Source organism: Prionailurus viverrinus, chromosome B2 (assembly GCF_022837055.1).
Source record: "Prionailurus viverrinus isolate Anna chromosome B2, UM_Priviv_1.0, whole genome shotgun sequence".
Taxonomy (NCBI): domain Eukaryota; kingdom Metazoa; phylum Chordata; class Mammalia; order Carnivora; family Felidae; genus Prionailurus; species Prionailurus viverrinus.
In genome coordinates, this window is record NC_062565.1 from 107,091,487 (window position 1) to 107,110,699 (window position 19,213).

General features: G+C 41.4%; 1 protein-coding gene across 1 annotated transcript in view; it reads left to right on the plus strand.

Annotated features, from left to right (window-relative positions):
* SLC35F1 (solute carrier family 35 member F1) overlaps positions 1 to 19,213 on the plus strand; it is a 408,951-nt gene that overhangs the window by 365,874 nt on the left and 23,864 nt on the right. Inside the window, exons 5-7 of the mRNA XM_047857710.1 lie at positions 1,275 to 1,431; positions 3,764 to 3,816; positions 11,348 to 11,502. Coding sequence (XP_047713666.1) covers positions 1,275 to 1,431; positions 3,764 to 3,816; positions 11,348 to 11,502 — 365 coding nt within the window. The remainder of the gene's footprint in view (positions 1 to 1,274; positions 1,432 to 3,763; positions 3,817 to 11,347; positions 11,503 to 19,213) is intronic.

Here is a 19,213-nt window from a genome sequence, read left to right on the forward strand (position 1 = left end):
GTACATTTAACATTTTCTTTTCTGTAGCCTACTTTATTGTGAGAATATAGTATATAATACATATACAAAATATGTGTTGTTTGTATTATTGGTAAGACTTCTGGTCAACGGTAGGCTATTAGTAGTTTAAGTCTTTGGGGAGTCAAAATTTATATGCAGAGTTTTGACTGCATTGGAGGTCAGCACTGCTAACCCCCTGCATTGTTCAAGGGTCAGCTGTAAATATAGAATCTCCCAAGGTGACCCCAGGGGCAGGAAGGAGGAGGTCTTTCCCCAAGCCCAGCCCAGATTCTTTTATGTGAAGTCATTTCCTAGAGAATGCTCAGTGCTCCCAACTGAACACAGAGAATCTGGTTCTCCAGTTTTAGATTGTTCCAGCTAATCTGGGAGTCCAGAGCTACTCTAAGGTGAGCCCCTTCCCTAGAATCATGCTGGAGAGCGCACCCTTCTCCTCCAGCATTTCTTGTGCCCCCGAGCAACATACCTGCCAAGCTCCCATGTATGGACCTGTACAGGACAGAGCTGGAGACTACTTGGGTACAAGCCCACATAGGCTGCTAACTTCCACTCTCCCTCCCTGGCTTCATACTTCCTAGAGTGGAATTTGCTTCATTATAGGAAAGAGCTGGGTAAGGCATTTATTAAAAATTGGACCAACCCAAACCAACCCAAATTGATTTTCATGAAAAAAAAAATTAATGTAAGAATGAATCACATGTATTTTCATTCTTACATTACTTACTTTAGGGGAGTTGCAAATTTCAACCCATGATCCCTTTCACTCTCATTTTCTAAGCAAGTACACATTTTGCCCATGGTCAAAATAAAGAGTCTGAAGTACTTCTGTCATAGCTTCTCTCCCTGGATAGCAAAGAGTGGAGATTCAGACTGATTCTGTTTGTTCTACACCACGTTCGCCAAACTGTTAGAAAGCACCCTGCAGCAAATATAACATGTGCACATATTAGCATATATTCCTAGACATATATCTAGTCAGAAGACATGGGGCTTTGTAGAGACACTGCAATCTAGAAGCAGCTGGTCCCTTTTTTTAGGTTAAGGAAGACTTCTGGTTGGGCAGACATAGGCAACCTGTTAACAACAGAACATATCTGCAGCACAGATAAACAAACTTTACTAAATCATAATTGGCAAGTTACCGGACTTCGATAAAAACATCAGAATGGAGTAGACAAAGGAAGCTCAATGTGCTGGTGCCAGATTCTCCATGAAGAAAATGTTAATGAAGCTGTGTTTGTGGTTTTGGTTCCTAGGGGAAAATAAGCTGGTAGGGGATCTTCTGGTCCTAGGAGGGGCCACACTGTACGGTATTTCTAACGTCTGGGAAGAATACATCATCCGAACCCTGAGCCGAGTGGAATTTCTGGGAATGATTGGACTCTTCGGGGCATTTTTCAGTGGAATTCAATTGTGAGTAAAAATCATGAGTAATTCAGATGGTGGATACCCTTAGGGCTTATTCTAATTCTTTTCATTAGGGTATGGTTGGTCACTTTATTTTATAAAAATCCAGACTGGAAACCTTTCACTAACCTCCTACATGAAATCTGAAAATTCAGTATCTTTCTTAGTGAACTTCTTCAAAACTAAAGAAGTTTGTTGTCAATTATTAGAAAAACGCTTAGTGGACTTTGTACAGAATTTACAAGGAAACATTAGAAGTACATTGATTTCTCCAAACCAGCTAGTGGGTTTTTACATAGAGAAATAGAATAAGTGTAAATGCCATGATATGATGTACTTCCAAAAAGGACATCTGTTTACTAGTGACTATAAAACATACAGTATAGGGGCACCTGGGTGGCTCAGTCAGTTAAGCGTCCAACTTTGGCTCAGGTCATGATCTCGTGGTTGGTAAGTTCGAGGCCCACATTGGGCTGTGTGCTGACAGCTCAGAGCCTGGAGCCTGCTTCGGATTCTGTGTCTCACTCTCTCTTTGCCCCTCCCCTGCTCACACTCTGTGTCTCTCTGTCTCAAAAATAAATAAAACATTAAAACAAATTTTTTTAATAAAAAAAACATACAGTATAAGTTTGCCCTTTCATAAATGTTTTCTTTTATTGCCTGTGGATTTACCTGAATGAAGCATATTTCAAATTCATCTCTTAGGAATTTAGTGTTTCTACTTTCCTTAAACAGATAAAGATATAACACAAACATTCACTAAGCATCAAAAAGTCCAAAACATCAATTTTGTAATAATCCTTCATTGGAGCATATAAGTCATCCCTGACTAGTGCCTCAGAATTGTGAGAATAAGGGTCAAACAAAGTGTAATTTTCCATCAATAAGGACTATATGTTTTAGTTTCATGTAAGGGGTAAAGAATGATATGGAACAGCCTCCAGTGTAATTTCACCAAATCGCTTCCTATGAAGCAAGTGCTTTGTAATTGTATTGATTCAGTATCAAATTATTTATGGAAGATATTTTGGCATCACCTTAACCATGGTTTGCAAATAAGCTATTTCCAAGGATCCGCCAAGTTTTGGTATGCTGAGATACAGGAGGAAACCTCCATAGCAAACAAGGCACTGAGGTGAGGAGAGTCTCCAAAAACGATTTATTTTTGATTCATTTTGAAGGTGAGATGGCATTTTAAAGCTCCTAAATTTGGTACTTCAGCTTTGTGAGAGGAAAAGAGATTGCCTAGTGCAACTATTCATAACCAGCACTTTGTAGATCGATGACTCATTTTATGGATTATTATTCTCGAAGCCAAAAAATATAATCAGACACCTAACACTCATTTGCTTCAGTTATAGTCCATTCGAGCCAACTGAGCCCCTTTGGGCCACTGCTGCCAAAATAACAGAAGTGGCATAGGGGAGTGTTTGGCAAATGGAGCCAATTGAGGGCACGCTGAAACCAACGTAATGCTGCTGGTGGAATGATGCCAGCTTCACCTCCTGGTCCTCTTCGAGAGCAGCGGTTCTCAAAGTGTGCTTCTCTGACCGGCAGCACCGGCACCACATGAGAACTTGTCAGCAATGCACGTCTCTGGGCCCCACCCAGACCTACTGAACCTGAATCTTGAGGGAAGGAGCATGAGCACCTGTTTCAGCATGCTCCCCAGACAGCTTTTTTGTGCCTTTAAGTTTGAGAACCACTGCCTTGGAGAATCCTCATTCAGAAAACTGATTTAAAAAAAAATAATAACAATAGCCGCAAGCACAATAAATTTCCATACCTCACCATTGACGTTTTAGAACATCTAAGCAAGAAGAAACCAAGGCTGCAGGCAATCTGGTGAAAAGGCCAGTGGAAGGCTAGAGCTCCGCCTTGCCCACTGCACACCCTCACCATTGGTGCTGGCCATACCTAGCAAGATCCTTCACGGGTAAACCGCAGGTTGCCAGATTAGACTTGCCTATCCCTGGCCCGAAGTTATTTTTATTTATTTATTTATTTTTAATGTTTATTTATTTTTGAGAGAGAGAGACAGAGCACAAGCAGGGGAGGGCAGAGAGGGATGGGGGGACACAGAATCTGAAGCAGGCCCCAGGCTCTGAACTGTCAGCACAGAGCCCGATGCGGGGCTTGCACTCACGAACCGTGAGATCGTGACCTGAGCCAAAGTTGGACACTTAACCGACTGAGCCACCCAGGTGCCCCTACCCGAAATTATTTTTAAAATTCAGTTGGTTGTTTCATGACTTGTATAAATCTGGTTAAAAAAAAAAAAAAAAAGTAGGTTGCATTATAATCTTGCTCATCAGGTCCACTCTCTTTAAATCTGCAGAGCTATAATGGAGCACAAGGAGCTGTTAAAGGTGCCCTGGGACTGGCAAATAGGTAAGGGGTTTGCTCACCTAACATGCTGTTTTTAGTAAACCCTGAGGGATATATTTGAAGAGTGATGTGGGCGGTAGTGGGGCATGAACCATGAAAGGATTTAAAATGCAGAGGACGAAAGAAAATGTTAAATCCCTTGTCATTTTAGGAATTCTTGTACACAGGAAGAGACTGAACCATATGATTCATAATGTTTCCTAATTGAGCTTCTGCCCATTATCATCGTCAAGATGCCATTAGTGTAGACACACAAGTATGTTATTAGGTTAAAGACCAACCAGAAGGAAAAAATGCCCAGAGGCAGTGGTGGGACATAAATGGTAGCAATTTTCTGTAGCCAAGAAACACAAAACTTATGGGATCATTAAAAAGTGGCACTTCGGCAAAGGGAAGAAAAATGAACAAAAAGGCATAAAAGAAAACAATGTAATGGGCATTTTGAGCCCATAAAAACCTTTTCAGAAGGGAGCATTTTGCACATAAGAAATGGTTAATTGATCTCCAAATGGACTTGGTGGAAAATCCCAGATAAGCTTCGAGCCCATTAATAGTCATCCAGGGCATCTCAGATTCCACCTGTTTCGAAAATCACTTTTCTCTAAAAATAATTTAGGACAAGGATTTAACATCCTAGGTGATTGCTATAATGATCACACAGCAAGCCCTAGAAGGGAATGACATTTAAAACCTTCTGCCTAGATAACCCTCGGTGTCTATACCAAGACTCATGGGGTGCCGCAGTGAGCACAGAGCTTGGCTTGCAGGGGTGCTTGGAAAATGTGTGCACTGTGGATGGAAACGGGAGGGGAAGCCAGATTGCCCATGGAAGCTGGCTGCTTGAGCCACCTCCAGCTTATGAGAGCTCTGATGAGATTGACAGCTTCAGTGGAACCCTGCTTCCACAAACAAGGACAAAGCCATAAGCTTCCCTGCACCACTTTACCTACCCCTGACCCAGAAGCGTCCAAGGCTGGCTTGCTACTGACATAATTCCCTCTAAAAGCACGCTGGAGCTACAGAATTATGCATGACCCTCCCTGGGGGTTATAGCTAGTGACTTCAAGGGTTGACCAGCCCTTGTGTCTGTCACAGAATCCTGCCATTTATTTTTTTTTTTTGAGTTTTGCTCTAGATTGTTACAGTTAAATGAAAATCAATAGAGGAGGGGGTGCAGGGAGGAGAGGAGGGGCAGGCAAGGAAACCGGCTGCAGGTTACAGATGCGTTTGCCTTTGTGACTCTCAGAGCCAGGAAGCAAGATGTGACCCATGCTTGGTAACACTTGCCACGCAGTGGTATAAATTAATTTTATATTAATAGTAACAGCAATAATAAAAAATAATTTGTCCCCTAATTATGTGGATGGCATGTGCATGTCCACTGAGGTTCTATTATAATTCAGTGTTAGTTAAATGTGTCATCAAAAGGTAGTTTTATTCTTAAGTCTCTTATTGCCATTAAAATGTCAATCCCCTGTAGCCCAAGATGATGAAAGGCAGTATAAAAGGAATACATTATACAGCCATCAGTTTAATTCCTGATTGGAAATGAGGCTAAAATGGTCGAGAAAGAGAACCAAATATTCATCCTTTTCCTTCCAAAGCATCAATAGCATTGGGTTTGAGATGTTTTTTACACGAGGGCTACCTTAATCCTCATTACCTCATCCTGACCAACTACAGGGTTTGGCTGGTTTAGCTCAGTTCTAGGCACATAAAGTTCAGTGTGTAAATGTTTACTAAATGAGTTAATGACAAGCAAGGGAGATGGGGCCTGTTCCACCATCTCTCATCTTTCAAAACATAGACAAGAAGGAAATGGTGGGACAATGGCGAGAGGTGTAGGCTTGCATTGCTCTTTCTTTCTGGGGAACCAGGAGATGGCATACCAACCACTGAAACTTGGGGACTGGAGAGACAAGGAGACATCAGGCCAGGGGGTCAGGGTCCTCCCAGAGCATCCCTGCACTCCTTGGGAAGTCACCCAAGAGTGCCAAGCTCTGATCACTGTGTTTGGTGGAAAGCTCACAGCGTCTTATTAAAGAGACCAAAATCCAAGACCGTCTTCATTCCCCACCATCTATCAAAGCACTCCTCTTCCTCCCCCTTCTCCACATCAGCAATCTCCCTCTTGCTGTCTCTTGGGTAGCTCATATGGTTGACGTTTTATCAAAGTAAAGACATGTTTTTTCTATGGAGCAAGTGGGATAATAAATGTATTTTATATTTTCTGCACTGAGAACATTTTTAAAAAACAGATTCTGTTATTTTCTTATAACACTTGCAAGATACAGAGAGTAATTCAAGGCAAGAAGACCACAGTTGTTGTTGTTTGTTTTATTTCTTTGTTTTACTCTACTCAACAGGAAGACTGGGTCTGGTTATGTAATCGGTAAATTCCAGTAAAATATACGACCTAACAGAGCTCAAATGTCCTGTGGAGCAGGTGTGTTCAAATCACCGTCAGAAATCTAATAAATGGCTTCAACATTCCCTTTATCCCATTTGCCATATTGTGTTAAAGGATGTGTGAACAAATATGAGATGATGTGAAAGTCGAACGTTAAAGGAAAGAAAAAGTGTGCTGTGGGTCAGCTAGCTCAGGTCCGTGGTGTGCAGGGGGCTTCTTCACTGCCCTTGTGGGTGATACTTGTTTTGGTTTGGGTTTTGGTTTTCTTCTGGAGGCCAAAACAAAGATTTGACCTTTTCCTGAAGATGGAGTAATGGGACCACAGAGCAGGAAGGACTTTAAAGGTAATTAAGAGCGCACCCTTTTAACTGAGGTTGAGTCAGGGGCCTGGGGAGGTGAGGCCACTCGACAAGTCTCATGGCTGCCTGTGGGGGCTGGGGGTTGAGGGGTGGGTACTGATGTGCACTATTTGAGCAAGCCCTGCCTGCCTGATGCCCTTTCCAGACTTAGCCTGATGCGTATGTTCTAAGAAGCCATCTTTAAGAATTAAAAATAATGTGTTAAAAATCTAGTATCTTCAAAGGAAAGTGAATCAGAACATCAGGGGGGTAATGAAATAAAAGTATACAGCACACGCACACACATGCACACATGTGTATATCACATCTAAGCATACCATATCTAACATATCTAACCATATATCATGTACACCGTGTATATATCATATATGTATTGTATGTACATTGAGATGCTTATTAGAATCAGATAGGATGCTCCATCAAAGCCCTGTTTTCTCTCCATAATAATTAAAGAATATAGATTACTGGTAGGTACTCAGAATTTAAAGTCAGGCAGCATGTGTCCCAGGCCAAGTTACCCTACCTCCGTATGCTGGTTTTTCCTGTTTATTCACAGATCTGTCTGTTTCTTACCCTTACTCTGCTCTATAATGATTCATGCAAACTGTACTTTCCAGGCTGTCTTATTAAGTGGCTTCCAACTAGATTTGGCCAACTGGAAGCAGTAAGAGACTGGAGGGTGGAAGGAAGGGAGGAAGGAAGAAACCAGGGGTGTCTCCCTGTTTCTCGCTGTTTGGGGTCAGGTCTCCAGAAACGGCTGAGTGCCCTCTGTGATTATATCTTTGCTAGGTTTTCCTACCTTCTGACCCCTAGCAACATAGCCTCCTCCCTGGATCTCTCCAACTCCAAGAGTGTGGATAACTTACTATTATTGCTAATCTCCGGGGTGCCTCATCATCCCTATGTGCCCTATTACCCATTCACGCACCTTTGTGACTTGTGCCCCCAATTAAATTTCCTTTATTGAACCAGTCATATGGACTGTGTTTCTGAACTGGTACATTCTGTTAACCCATTTCCTTGCCTATATAAAGAGGGTAACAATAGGAATGGTGTTCTACAGTTGTAGATATTAATAATGTGTATTATTAATGTGATAGCAAGCGTGCAATTAATAATGTGTGTAAAGTAGCACATAGCAAGCACGCAATCAGTATTGGCTGATAGCAGTATTCTAACTTCTTTAACTTAAATCTCTAATGCATGAGGACAAGAGCTACCAAATGCTGTCTTTTGTGAGAGAGGAAGCATTTCAAATAAGAAATAGTTATACACATACCTTGTCTATAAATGTAGCTGTTGCAGCCGGTATGTAGCTGTCAGTCAAAAGATTAATCAGTTCATTTTTTTTTTATCACATTGATTGATTGTTTGAAAACCCTGCATGGACAGCACGTTGGGTCTCCAGACGCACTGCTGACACGTAATAACTAGCTAATGTCCATCTGAGAACAGCACACCTGCATTCCGACCTTAATAATGTGTTCATTCAGCTGACTATGCTTTGCTCACAAAACAGGATGTTCGCACACGAAAACATTGGTTGACCTAGCTAAGTGGTTAACTGTGATGGTGTATATATTCCATTCCTGTATCCCTAAATTTAATTTACGCAGCTTTTAAAAATAGGTTTGGAATGTTTAAGCTTGAAGCGCCCTGACACAGCCTGATGAGTAGAGCAAAACTCTGCTACGTATGTATGTATGTATGTGTTTTCCTACTTTCCGTGGCTCTGCCAGTTGTATGGCCCTCTCTTCTCTGAGCCTGCCAATTATACATCCAGCTCCCTACTGGACAGATGCTCTTGGATGATGCATCAGCATCTAAAACTAACGTGTTCAGAACGGAGCTTTTTATTTTCCCTGAAAACGTGCCCTCTCTCAGTTCTCTTCATTTCGGTAAATGGCGCCATAATTCACCCAATTTCTAAATTAACCAGAACCCATGAGAACCCATGGGCATCCATGATGCCCTCCTTTCTCTCACTACCCACATCCGGTCTGTCACCAGGGCTTGTCGAGTTCCCTACACGCCCGGCCACATCCTTTCATCTCCACTGCCATCCTGAGCAAAGCGACCAGTATCTCCTGCCTGGATTAGGACACTGCACTTCTTGCTAGTCTGCCATGCTTTCTCCATCCAGTCCTTTCTCCACATAGCAGCCAGAGCTATCTTTTAAAGATGTAGATCGGGTGTTGGCCACCTGCCACCAACTCCTCAATGGCTTCCTGTTAACAACTAGAATAGGATGTCAATTTCTTTCTGAGACCTACAAGGCCCTGCATAATCCATTCTTTGCCTAATTGTCCACCCTCATTCCTTCCTTCTGCCCCATTCTGTTCATCCTGCACAAATGTTCTGGTCCTGGCAGCTCCTGGAACACATCAGGCTCTGTCACTGGGGTCCTTCATTTGCAGATCTCCCTACCTGAAATGTTCTTTTCCTGGATCTTCCCATGGCCATCTCTTTTTAGTCCTTGAGCATTCAAGGTAAGTGTTACTTGCACAAAGAAGCCTCAGCCAGTCAACCTTCCTAAAGCAAGCCCCCTGCCATTACCTATAAGGAACCATTTTCTTCCTTCTTAGCACCAAAGCAACTCTAAACTTCTCACCTATTCTGTTTTCCACTACTTTTCTGGCCAAAGGCAGAGTAGGTAGTCAGTGAATATGTGGTTGAATAATTGAGTGAATATAAAACATCAGATCCCACATGTGAGAGTCTACAGTGTGCCAGGTAATGTGATGGAAGGGTAGGATTCTGGAACTTTCTAATTCAATCATATTTAATCTAAATCAGTGAGATGGTAAAAAAAAAAAAAAAAGAAAAAAAGAAAAAAGAAAAAAAAGACTGGTGCCTGGACTATGTTCTGATCAAGTTTGACTACTTTTAGTGGATTTTTAGTGGATTAACTTAAGGATATATCTTGTTCCCAGTCTTTTAATCTCAGATTCCTTCAAGAAATGCTGAGATAATTTATGTCTTTCCATGTATTGATCATAGGTTATTTAGTATTGCACTTTCAGTAACTTGGTTTAAAGCAGGATGAATTATTAGTAGCATGAAACCCAATTACAGGAAAAGTGACCGTTTTTAGGGAATTAAAACTTCTGATGGTGAGTCAAAAGCTATCTGATATTACTATGTCTGAATATCTGCAAGAGGACGTGTACTTTGCTGAACTAGGAAAGCGGTTATTCTAGTGTCCTCTTAGGGCATTTCCACCACACTAGAGGGGGCTGTTGTACTGAGTTTGCTTACTTAATGTTCAAAATAATCTTTTTATATAGATTTGATGTGGCTTTCTTTAAACTGAGAATCAGAAATATATAGGATGATGATTTATGCCCTTAAATACTTTTCATATAAAAAAACCAAATTTCTCTTCAGAGGAATCACCAGTCTTCATAGGCAAAGGGACTAGGTGTCCAGCACCTACAAAATCCTCCCGAATTCATAGAATTCAGATGAAGCATTTGTCCCATGGCCTCACCAAAGACTTCATCAAGAATTCCTTTGGACAGGTCGGATACTTTTATTTTAGTAAAATGCCCAAAGTTCCACTGAATTATATTACTTGTGTTTATTCTATGCTTTATTCTTTCAGGGTAGAGAAATGAGCATTATTTTTGTACATTTGTGTTGTATCACCATCTAGGAAAAGGTGAACCAAATTCTAGATTTAGCCATAAACTCTTGATTCAGACTCAACAAAATCGTGTAGTTATGGAATCAGTACTAACAATTGTTTATCTAGTTATAATGAGAGACAATTTTAGAGAATGGGGGGGCTGACCATATAGCATTTAAGGACTTTCTTTTATCTTTCTGTTTTATTTTTTTTTCCTTTTTAAAAAATTTTTCTAATGTTTATTTTATTTTTGAGAGAGAAGGAGAGAGAGACAGAGGGTGAGTGGAGGAGGTGCAGAGAGGGAGAGAGGGAGACACAGAATCCAAAGCAGGCTCCAGGCTCTGAGCTGTCAACACAGAGCCTGACGCAGGCTTGAACTCACAGACGGCAAGACCATGACCTGAGCCGAAGTCGAATGTTTAACTGACTGAGCCACACCAGGCGCCCCTTATCTTTCTGTTTTAAAAAAACAATGAAGTGAAGCATTTACCTAACTACTTCTAAAATAGCAGAGCCCATATGTGAGAACCCACAGTATGCTAGGAAGGGTGATGGGGAAGTAGGACTGAGCAGGATTCACAGATCTAGAAGAAATTCACAGATCATGGTGTGCTCAGAGAATGAAGTGGTCTGCCCCAGGTCACACAGGATTCCAGTTCAGTACTCTTAGTCCTCCTCTCTGTGATACGTAAGCCCTTCCATTTTGAGGACTATATACTTCTTCATCATTGTGAGCAATACAGGAACCAAGTAATTTTGCAAACAAAAAAGAGATTTAAAAAAATGTTTTAAAAGACATAGACAGGAAACGTTAAGTACAGCACCATCGGAAACAGAATTCAGAAGCCTTGACCCCACATTCCGACGCTAGCCACTAAGAGGCACTCCTTCCCAGAAGAAGCAAAATATTAGTTATGGGGTGCGAAGCAGCAAGTTCATTTTCCACACGACGATTTTTTACATTTTATTTTATGTTTTAGCCGTACGTTACCCAGTAATAAAGTCAGTTCGTACGGTGAAGAAAAATGCCCTGTGTGAGTGATCAGTGGTATGCACCAGCCCCCTTGGTCCACGCACTGTGGGTACTCAGAGGCCCCAAGGAGACTGTCACATTCCCTCTCTTTCCTCTCCTCGCAGGACTGCTCTACGTTGGCTTTAGCGCCTGCATGTTCGGTCTCTATAGCTTCATGCCGGTCGTCATAAAGAAAACCAGTGCCACCTCCGTCAACCTCTCCCTACTCACGGCAGATTTGTACAGTCTGTTCTGCGGATTGTTTCTCTTCCACTACAAGGTGAGTAGAGTCAGTGCTCCTCTGTGAAGACAACACTTGGTGGGAAATAACCCATATAGGTGGGAATGCCCTGATCTGGAATGCCCCGGTGTTGTGTAGGGAAGCAGGAGAGCAACTCCGTGTGCTAACCCCCCAGATACTCACCTTGCCACCAGGAGCCAGAGGCACCATTTTGTCACAAGAGACCAGTAACGACAGGCACTTGATGGTGAATAAGAAACTGCCATGGAGGGAAGGGCTTTTGGAAAATGGGGGACAATTTTTCTGACACCGTTCAACCCAGAAGCTACTCTTCTTCTAGCCTAAAGCTAGTAAGATTTGTACAGTTCCCAAACTATAACCACACAGTGGATTCTACCAAAGGCACTGGCAGGGTATGTTCTCATTGGAGAAAAGATAACAGTTCCCGCAATTTCTGTTTTGCAGATATTTTCATAGCAAGCTTGAGTGGAAAATGCTAATGCACTTGAAATATTGCTTCTTTACTGAAAGATTAGGGAATTGGACTAAACGAATGCAAAGAGATCTTTTGAAGCATTTGCAGTTAGTATATCAGCCCGAAGTAAAGAAGAAAGTATTCAGTCCAAACACAGCAGTCTTTTCAAATCCCAGATGACCAACCTGCTCACCCACAGCAGACAGGACTAATCAATTATGGCTCAGTGGAGTCAGATTCTATCTTTTAAACACTGCACTCACTTCAGACATTAACAGTTGATTGGGTCAGTGGAGACTCTGAACAGGGTGCAAAAGGACGAGTATGAAATATCCAGACAAACAAGACCAAACTAGGGCAGGCAAAAGAAGAGGCAGAAGAAAGAGATAATATACTCTGGCCGCTTCTAGCCAAGCGCCTCAGCAGTGATATTACAGCTAACACCACTAGCACATGGGTGTGGCCCACTGATGGGCCATGTTGGTGGGCAGGGCATCTACAACCAGGTCAAACCACGTTTGGAGGTTCCCTAAGAAAGGCTGAGCTGGAAAGAGTATGAGATGACCATCCTGAGATGATGCTGGCCCCCAGCGTCCCATATGGCCATGCTCCTGAAAGTCTCCTATCACCAGGGAGACTGGCTAACAATGCAGCTGAGGTGAAGAATCAGAAATATTACTGGATGAGCGAAAGTCATAGCCAAGAAACAGACTAAGAAGAGCAGACGCGGGTGGAAAAAAGATTACAAGCAAGGTTAGCTGAGAGGACCAGAAGCAGATCTGAAAAACAAGAGGTAGAGAAAATGGCCATGGCAGAAGACAGGGAAAGGGCTGCATCCCTGTTTTATAAGGAGCCCTGTGCCCAGTGTGGTGGCAAAAAAAATGACAGCCTTTATACATTGTTTGTAATTTGTTTTGTCTAGAAGGTACAATCTCTGTTTCCTGAGCACACACTGGTCCTCATGGGGGTAAAAGTAAAAGTCACAGCATATTCCTCCATTTCTCCCAGTCACAGTGTTGGGACGAGCAGTTCTCCTGAAATGCCCCCTCCACCACACCCAATTATTTTCCAGAGCCCTGGGGACCGCCTAGCCACGGTCTTACCTGTTCAGCACAGTGGCCACCATTTTTCTTCTCTCCTCTGCTGTTAGGCATCCACATCTAGTGCCTTCCCAAGTGTGACTTCGATCCCCAGCAATTATTCCTGTGATTGTTTTTATAAGCTCCTAAACGAGACAGATCCTTTTCACATTCCTTAAGGAAAGATGACGAGACCTATAGTTCTGACTGAGGACCATAGGCACTTCTTGGACGGCCAAGATCCAGTCTGGCCCTCAGCGTCCCTTATGGCCGTGTTCCCGAATGCCTCCTGTCACCAGGGAGACTTGCTAACAATGCAGATCCATGGGCCGCACCTCTGATCGGATACTGGAATCAATATTTAGGGATGTGTGTGGGGGAGGCTGCACTATTAATAGGCTCCCCTGTGAAGCTGATGTCCTCTGACTTTGAGAACAGAAAGCTGAGAGGGATACCCGAACAGCGCCCCTTCCTATGCTTTCACTGACTTTTGGTTGGACCTGGGGCTCTCCATACGAAGCATCAGGGACTGAGAAGGCTGATGACAGCTCAGTTCTCACTCTCCATGGTCTATCTTCCTCTCCCAGCATGTGTGTGTTGCTTCTTACTTGGGATGAGGAAGTTTGCTGGAGAGGAAGCCATGTAGTAAGCCTTCATCATGCCATCAGAAGGGAGGCTGTGTTATCTGAAAATTGAATTCTTGTGTTCACCAATTTGGAGGTGTGGTGGATGTTTTTATTTCTCAAAGCAATGTTTCACCATGTACATATATTTTGTTACTGTTTAACAGATACATTTCTTTCCCACGATTGGTTCAACACAATAGGTGTTTTCTCTGGTTAAAATTGATCCCTATTGTCTTTTTTTTTTTTTTTTTTTTTTTTAATTAAGCTTCCAGGGCACCTGGGTGGCTCAGTCAGTTGAGCATCCAACTTCAGGTCAGGTCATGATCTCACAGTTCATGTGTTTGAGCCCTGCATCAGGCTCTGTGCTGACAGCTCAGATCCTGGAGCTGCTTCAGATCCTGTGTCTCCCTCTCTCTCTGCCCTTCCCCTACTCATGCTCTGTCTCTCTTTCTTTCTTTCTTTCTCTCTCTCTCTCTTTCAATAAATAAATAAATAAATAAATAAACATTAAAAATTTTTAAATTAAACTTTCACGATAATAATAGATTCACATGAAGTTTTAGAAATAATACAGAGAGATCCCCATTTCCCCTTCACCTAGTTTTCCCCATTGGTAACATCTTACAAAGCTGTAGCACAATATCCGAATATTAACACTGATGCATCAGCATACAGAACATTTTCATCCCCACAAGGGTGCTCATGTTACCCTTCACAAGCATGCCTACTTGCTTCTCCCCCACCCTTCAGAATGCTGCAAAACTTTGTGTTTATTCTCCATTTCTCTAAATTTGTCACTTCAAGGATGGTAGGTAAATGGAATTAACCAGTAAGTAACCTTTTGGGTTTGACTTTTTTCACTCAGCATAATTCTCTAGAGATTCATCCAGATTGTTTCATATGTCAGTAGTCCATTCCTTTTTATTTCTGAGCACTTTTCCATGAGATAGATGTACCATGATTTATTTAACCATTCCCTCAGTGAAGGACATCTGGGTTTTTTTCTATTTAGGGCTATTACAAATAAAGCCGCTCTGAACATTCATATACAGATTCTCATGTGAACAGTTTTCATTGCTCTGCAATAAACAGCCAAGAGTCCTAGTTCAAGGCATATGGTCATAACATGTTTAATTTTATAAGATACTGCCAAACTGTTTTCCAGAGTGATCTATTGTCTTTTATTACGAATACATGTTCATTGTGAGAAAGTCAAAAAATACAGATAAATGCAATTACAAATTGATACAACTTTATAGTATATATGTTTTTATAGTATATATGTACTTTGTAGTTCATTTGTATTTCAATAAAATACATTTTTATTTAATATGAAAAATATTTTATAAATTACATTTTTATTAAATGTAATTTATTAAATAAAATAAAATTTAATAAAAAACTACTTTGTTACATGCTTTATGTAAACTCAGCATGTATATATCCCCTTGTCATTCAATATCTATACATAATATGCATGTGAGTCTGAATGGGTGGTTCTCAACTCTGTCTACGCATTACAATCACTTGGAGAGAATATAAAACATAGTCATGCCCAGGTCCCACTCCAGAGAGTCTGATACTGTTTGGTCAGGAATGGGGCCTTTTCAAAGCTCTACAGGGGATTCATCACTTATCCTAATACACAACCAGAGTTGAGAATCACTCACAAGATTCTTTTAATGGATATATAGTATCCCGTGTAACAGTTTTAGTTACCCAGGTTGTCTCGACCATGGCACTATTGACATGTTAGACCAGGAGATTCTTTGTTGGGCTAAGGGGGTGTGTCTTGTGCATTATAGGATGTTTAATGGCATCTCTGGTCTTTGCCCACTCAATGTCAATAGCATCCCCCTAATATTGGCAATCAAAAATGTCTCCATATGTTTATTGAGAACCATTGATTTAACAATCCTTAATTATTGAATTCGGGTGATACCTCTTTTGGGCTAATATAAATAATTTGGGGACTGAGCGTATACTAAATTTTTGCTCACATTGAATGTTTCAGTGTTCTTCTTTTTTTAAATCATTTTAAAATAAATCTTATAATTGGTCCGTTTCATTTCTCTTTTGAAACAGAGATCTTTAAAATAGTTTGAGAATCCTATTGACCAATCAGGAACCCTGCAAAGAGGCAGTATTTGCAAAGCCCTGTTATTATGGTAACCAATATTACAACACAGACAATGCTCTAGTCCTCCTTCCCCTTCACTTGCATTGTACCTACAGTTGACTCTACACCTCTGAGTTCTTGAATAAATACTGCCTTGTACTGTTCTTTCCTTGTTTTATGAATGGAGTTTAATATCTGCAAAGAAATAAGTTGAATACTCAATTTAAATCTAGAAATAAAAACCTTTCCTTCTCCCCTTTTCTAAAAGAAACTCCCAAGCAGTGCTTGAATTTGCAGTCAAATAGACATTGTTTGGAAAATTCAGGACTTTATCCCCCTGGCCCAGCTTGCCTGCCTCTGAAATTGGCCTTGGGTTTCCCCAGATGGGAGGCTTTCTAGAGCTAGGGAGAAGGGTGGGTCTGAATGGCTTGTCGGTTTCCCACTAGAGCCAGATGGGCCATCTCAGAAAATTGATTTTTAAATAATGCTTATTGGTGGTACTTTTATCATCATAAGCAATTTATGGTTAATGCAAAAATCTTGGCAAATTTTGCAAAGTTCAAAAATGGTGATGTCATGTGATGGGTCATATTTGTGTGTGTGTGTGCGTGTGTGTGTGCGTGTGTGTGTGTTTGAGTTATTTAGTTTTTTATCATTGATTATAATATTTCTTTATATATGCTGGGTAGTATATACACTTGTCAGATACATGATTTGTAAATATTTTCTCCCACTCTGTAGTTGTCTCTTCATTGTCTTGTTAGTGTCCCTAGAATCATAAAAAGTTTAGTTTTGATGAAGTGCAATTTATCAATCTGGTTATACTTTTAAAAACATGAAAGGAACCAAGTCAATCCCACCATGGACCCCAGGCCACAAGTCTTCCCTGGGGGTCCCCAACAGTGCTCTTCTCCAGGGCTGCTCAGTTATGATTGCCAGTTGCCTCAAATCCCCTGTTCTGAGGGGATGGATGAAAGTCAGCCTAAGGAAGAGAAAATTCAGCTCAGGTGAGGGTGACTTCTAACTCTATAAAGAGTGTCGTGGAGAAGAGAGTTTAAGCCAGTAACCCTCAGCCCTGGCTGCACATTGGAATCATCTAAAGAGTTTTAAAAATACTGATACTTGGGTCCCCCCTCCCACTGATCCTGATTTATACAGTCTGCAGTACAGCCTGGGTATTAGATTTTTGAAGGCTCCCTAGATGATCCTCTGATGCAGCCAGAATCGAGAGCCCAGTACTTTAGACTGACTTTATGTGGCTGCAGCCATTGGAACTAGGACCAAAGGGCGAAGATGATAAGATTATAGCTAAATAAAAAGAATCTTGTTAGCAATTAGCCATCTGAAAGTGGAAGGGACTGGCTTGGGAGTTACTTTCACTGGAGGAAGCCAGACACGACTGTGAGAGGGACAATGTGGAGGGGCCTCCCACTTCAGTACTGGCGATTGACCAGTGCCCTCCAAGATCTCACTTGGTTTTACTATAGTCTGCACTTACAGTTTATTCCCTCACTTAATCATGATGTCTTTACTCTAAATAACCTTCTGGTCTGGTTATAAATATCTGCAAGTTGCAAGGGGGCGGGGGGCTATTTGCTCACAGATGTTGCTTACCCAGGCAGAACTAAATGATTAAATGAACCACTCCTGCCCAACATTGATTATTTGCTTTTTCTTGCTTTCCACTTTTGGAAGAAATTCATTCCCTCCCCCACCTGTCAGTACACAGTCTGTACCTTCTCCACCTCTTGTGCTGACTGCCATGCTGACTGAGCAATAAAGCCCCATGTCCCAGGGAAGCAAATGAGCTAATTCTGAATTAGACTACCTGCATGGTATAGTGCTCTTGCAAACTTACAAGACTTTTGAGAAGTGGTTATATGTGTCTCTTCTTTGTTATCTGACATCATTATTGAATCCAGAACACTAAATTTATAGCAATCCATGGAAAGTACAGAAAATGAGCTTTATTGGGCCTCAGAGACCCCCATCACCAAACCCAGAAAGAGATATACAGTTTGATGGTGTGTTGGCTTTTCAGGGTTAGAGCTTGATCAGTTATGAATTCTATCCCCTTATACTTATTGTGCAAACAGGACCGTTTTGAAATGGAAAGGATTAGATTTCTATGGCTGCTCTAACAAATTACCACATAGTGACTTAAACCAACACAGATTTATTATCTTACAGCATTGGAGGTCAGAAGTCTCATGGGGCTGAAGTTGTTAACAGAGTGTGTGGCTTCTGGAGGCTCTAGGGGAGAATCTGTTTCCTTACCCTTCCCACCCTCTAGAGGCTGTCTGCAGTCCTTGGCTCATGGCCCCAATCTCTGTCTGGAAGGCCAGCAGTATAGCATCTTCAAATCTGACCCTGGTGTGATCATATTGGGCCTGCCCAGATAATCCTTAATGTAATCACATCTGGGGAGTCCCTTTTACCACATAAAGTAACATACTCACAGCTTCCAGGGATCAGGATGTAAACACATTTGGGGGCCATCACTTCACTTGCCACAAGAGGACTATTAGTAATTACACCAAGATAAGTGAGGGTACATTGGTTCCAAGCCAGACCTGCTTAGACATAATGGCTGTGCTCTTTTAGAAGCTGCATCTGGTCAATGAAGACACGTTCTCCACCTAGATAGACACTGCACTCTGTTGAATTTCCCAGATGATTTTTAAAGTCGTTCTGGCTACCTGCTCTTATGTGACTTTAACCAAGAGAACACTCAGGCATGTGTGGAGAAAATGGATTAGGGCTGGAGGGCTACTGAATGTCTCCTGGGTGAAGAATGAATTCAGAAACACGGTATGTTTAGTAGACCACAGACTGCCGAGTCAAAGGAGCCTAGACTGAAAGTGTGGCTTCTTTTTACTCTTTAATTACTTTGGACCAGGTAGTTATCCTTTCCCAACTTCAGGGTGATGATACCTGCCTTATGGAGTTTTTGAAGGGAGTAGATGGTTTATAAATGGCAAACATTTCTCTGGTTAAATGTATGCCTCGGAATTAGTAATCCCTATCTCATTCCACTTTTAGGATACTAACTTATTTTAAGATTTTGTAACAAGGTGTAGCTTTTAACAACGTTTTGTGAATTTTCTCTTATTCCTTGTTTGAAAAGGCAAAACTGGGTCTCATGCATACAAATTTAGAAAATATTGTATCAGTCATTTTCCGCTGGATTCCTTGATTCCTTCATTGCTTACAATAGGATTTTTAGGTGATAGCCGTAAATACAAAACATTCAGGGGCTATTAAAATAAAATGCCAATAAATTCTTTTACAGTATGCCATCATATGTTGAACATTCTTCAGGAAGATAGCAGCCAGTGTTGAATATGCAGAATATTCCTTTTTGCTTGACATTTATAATAGAAAATGGCTTACTTCACACATTTTGCTATTACCTTTTCAAGGTTTAATATTGCCACAGAATAGCTGTAAT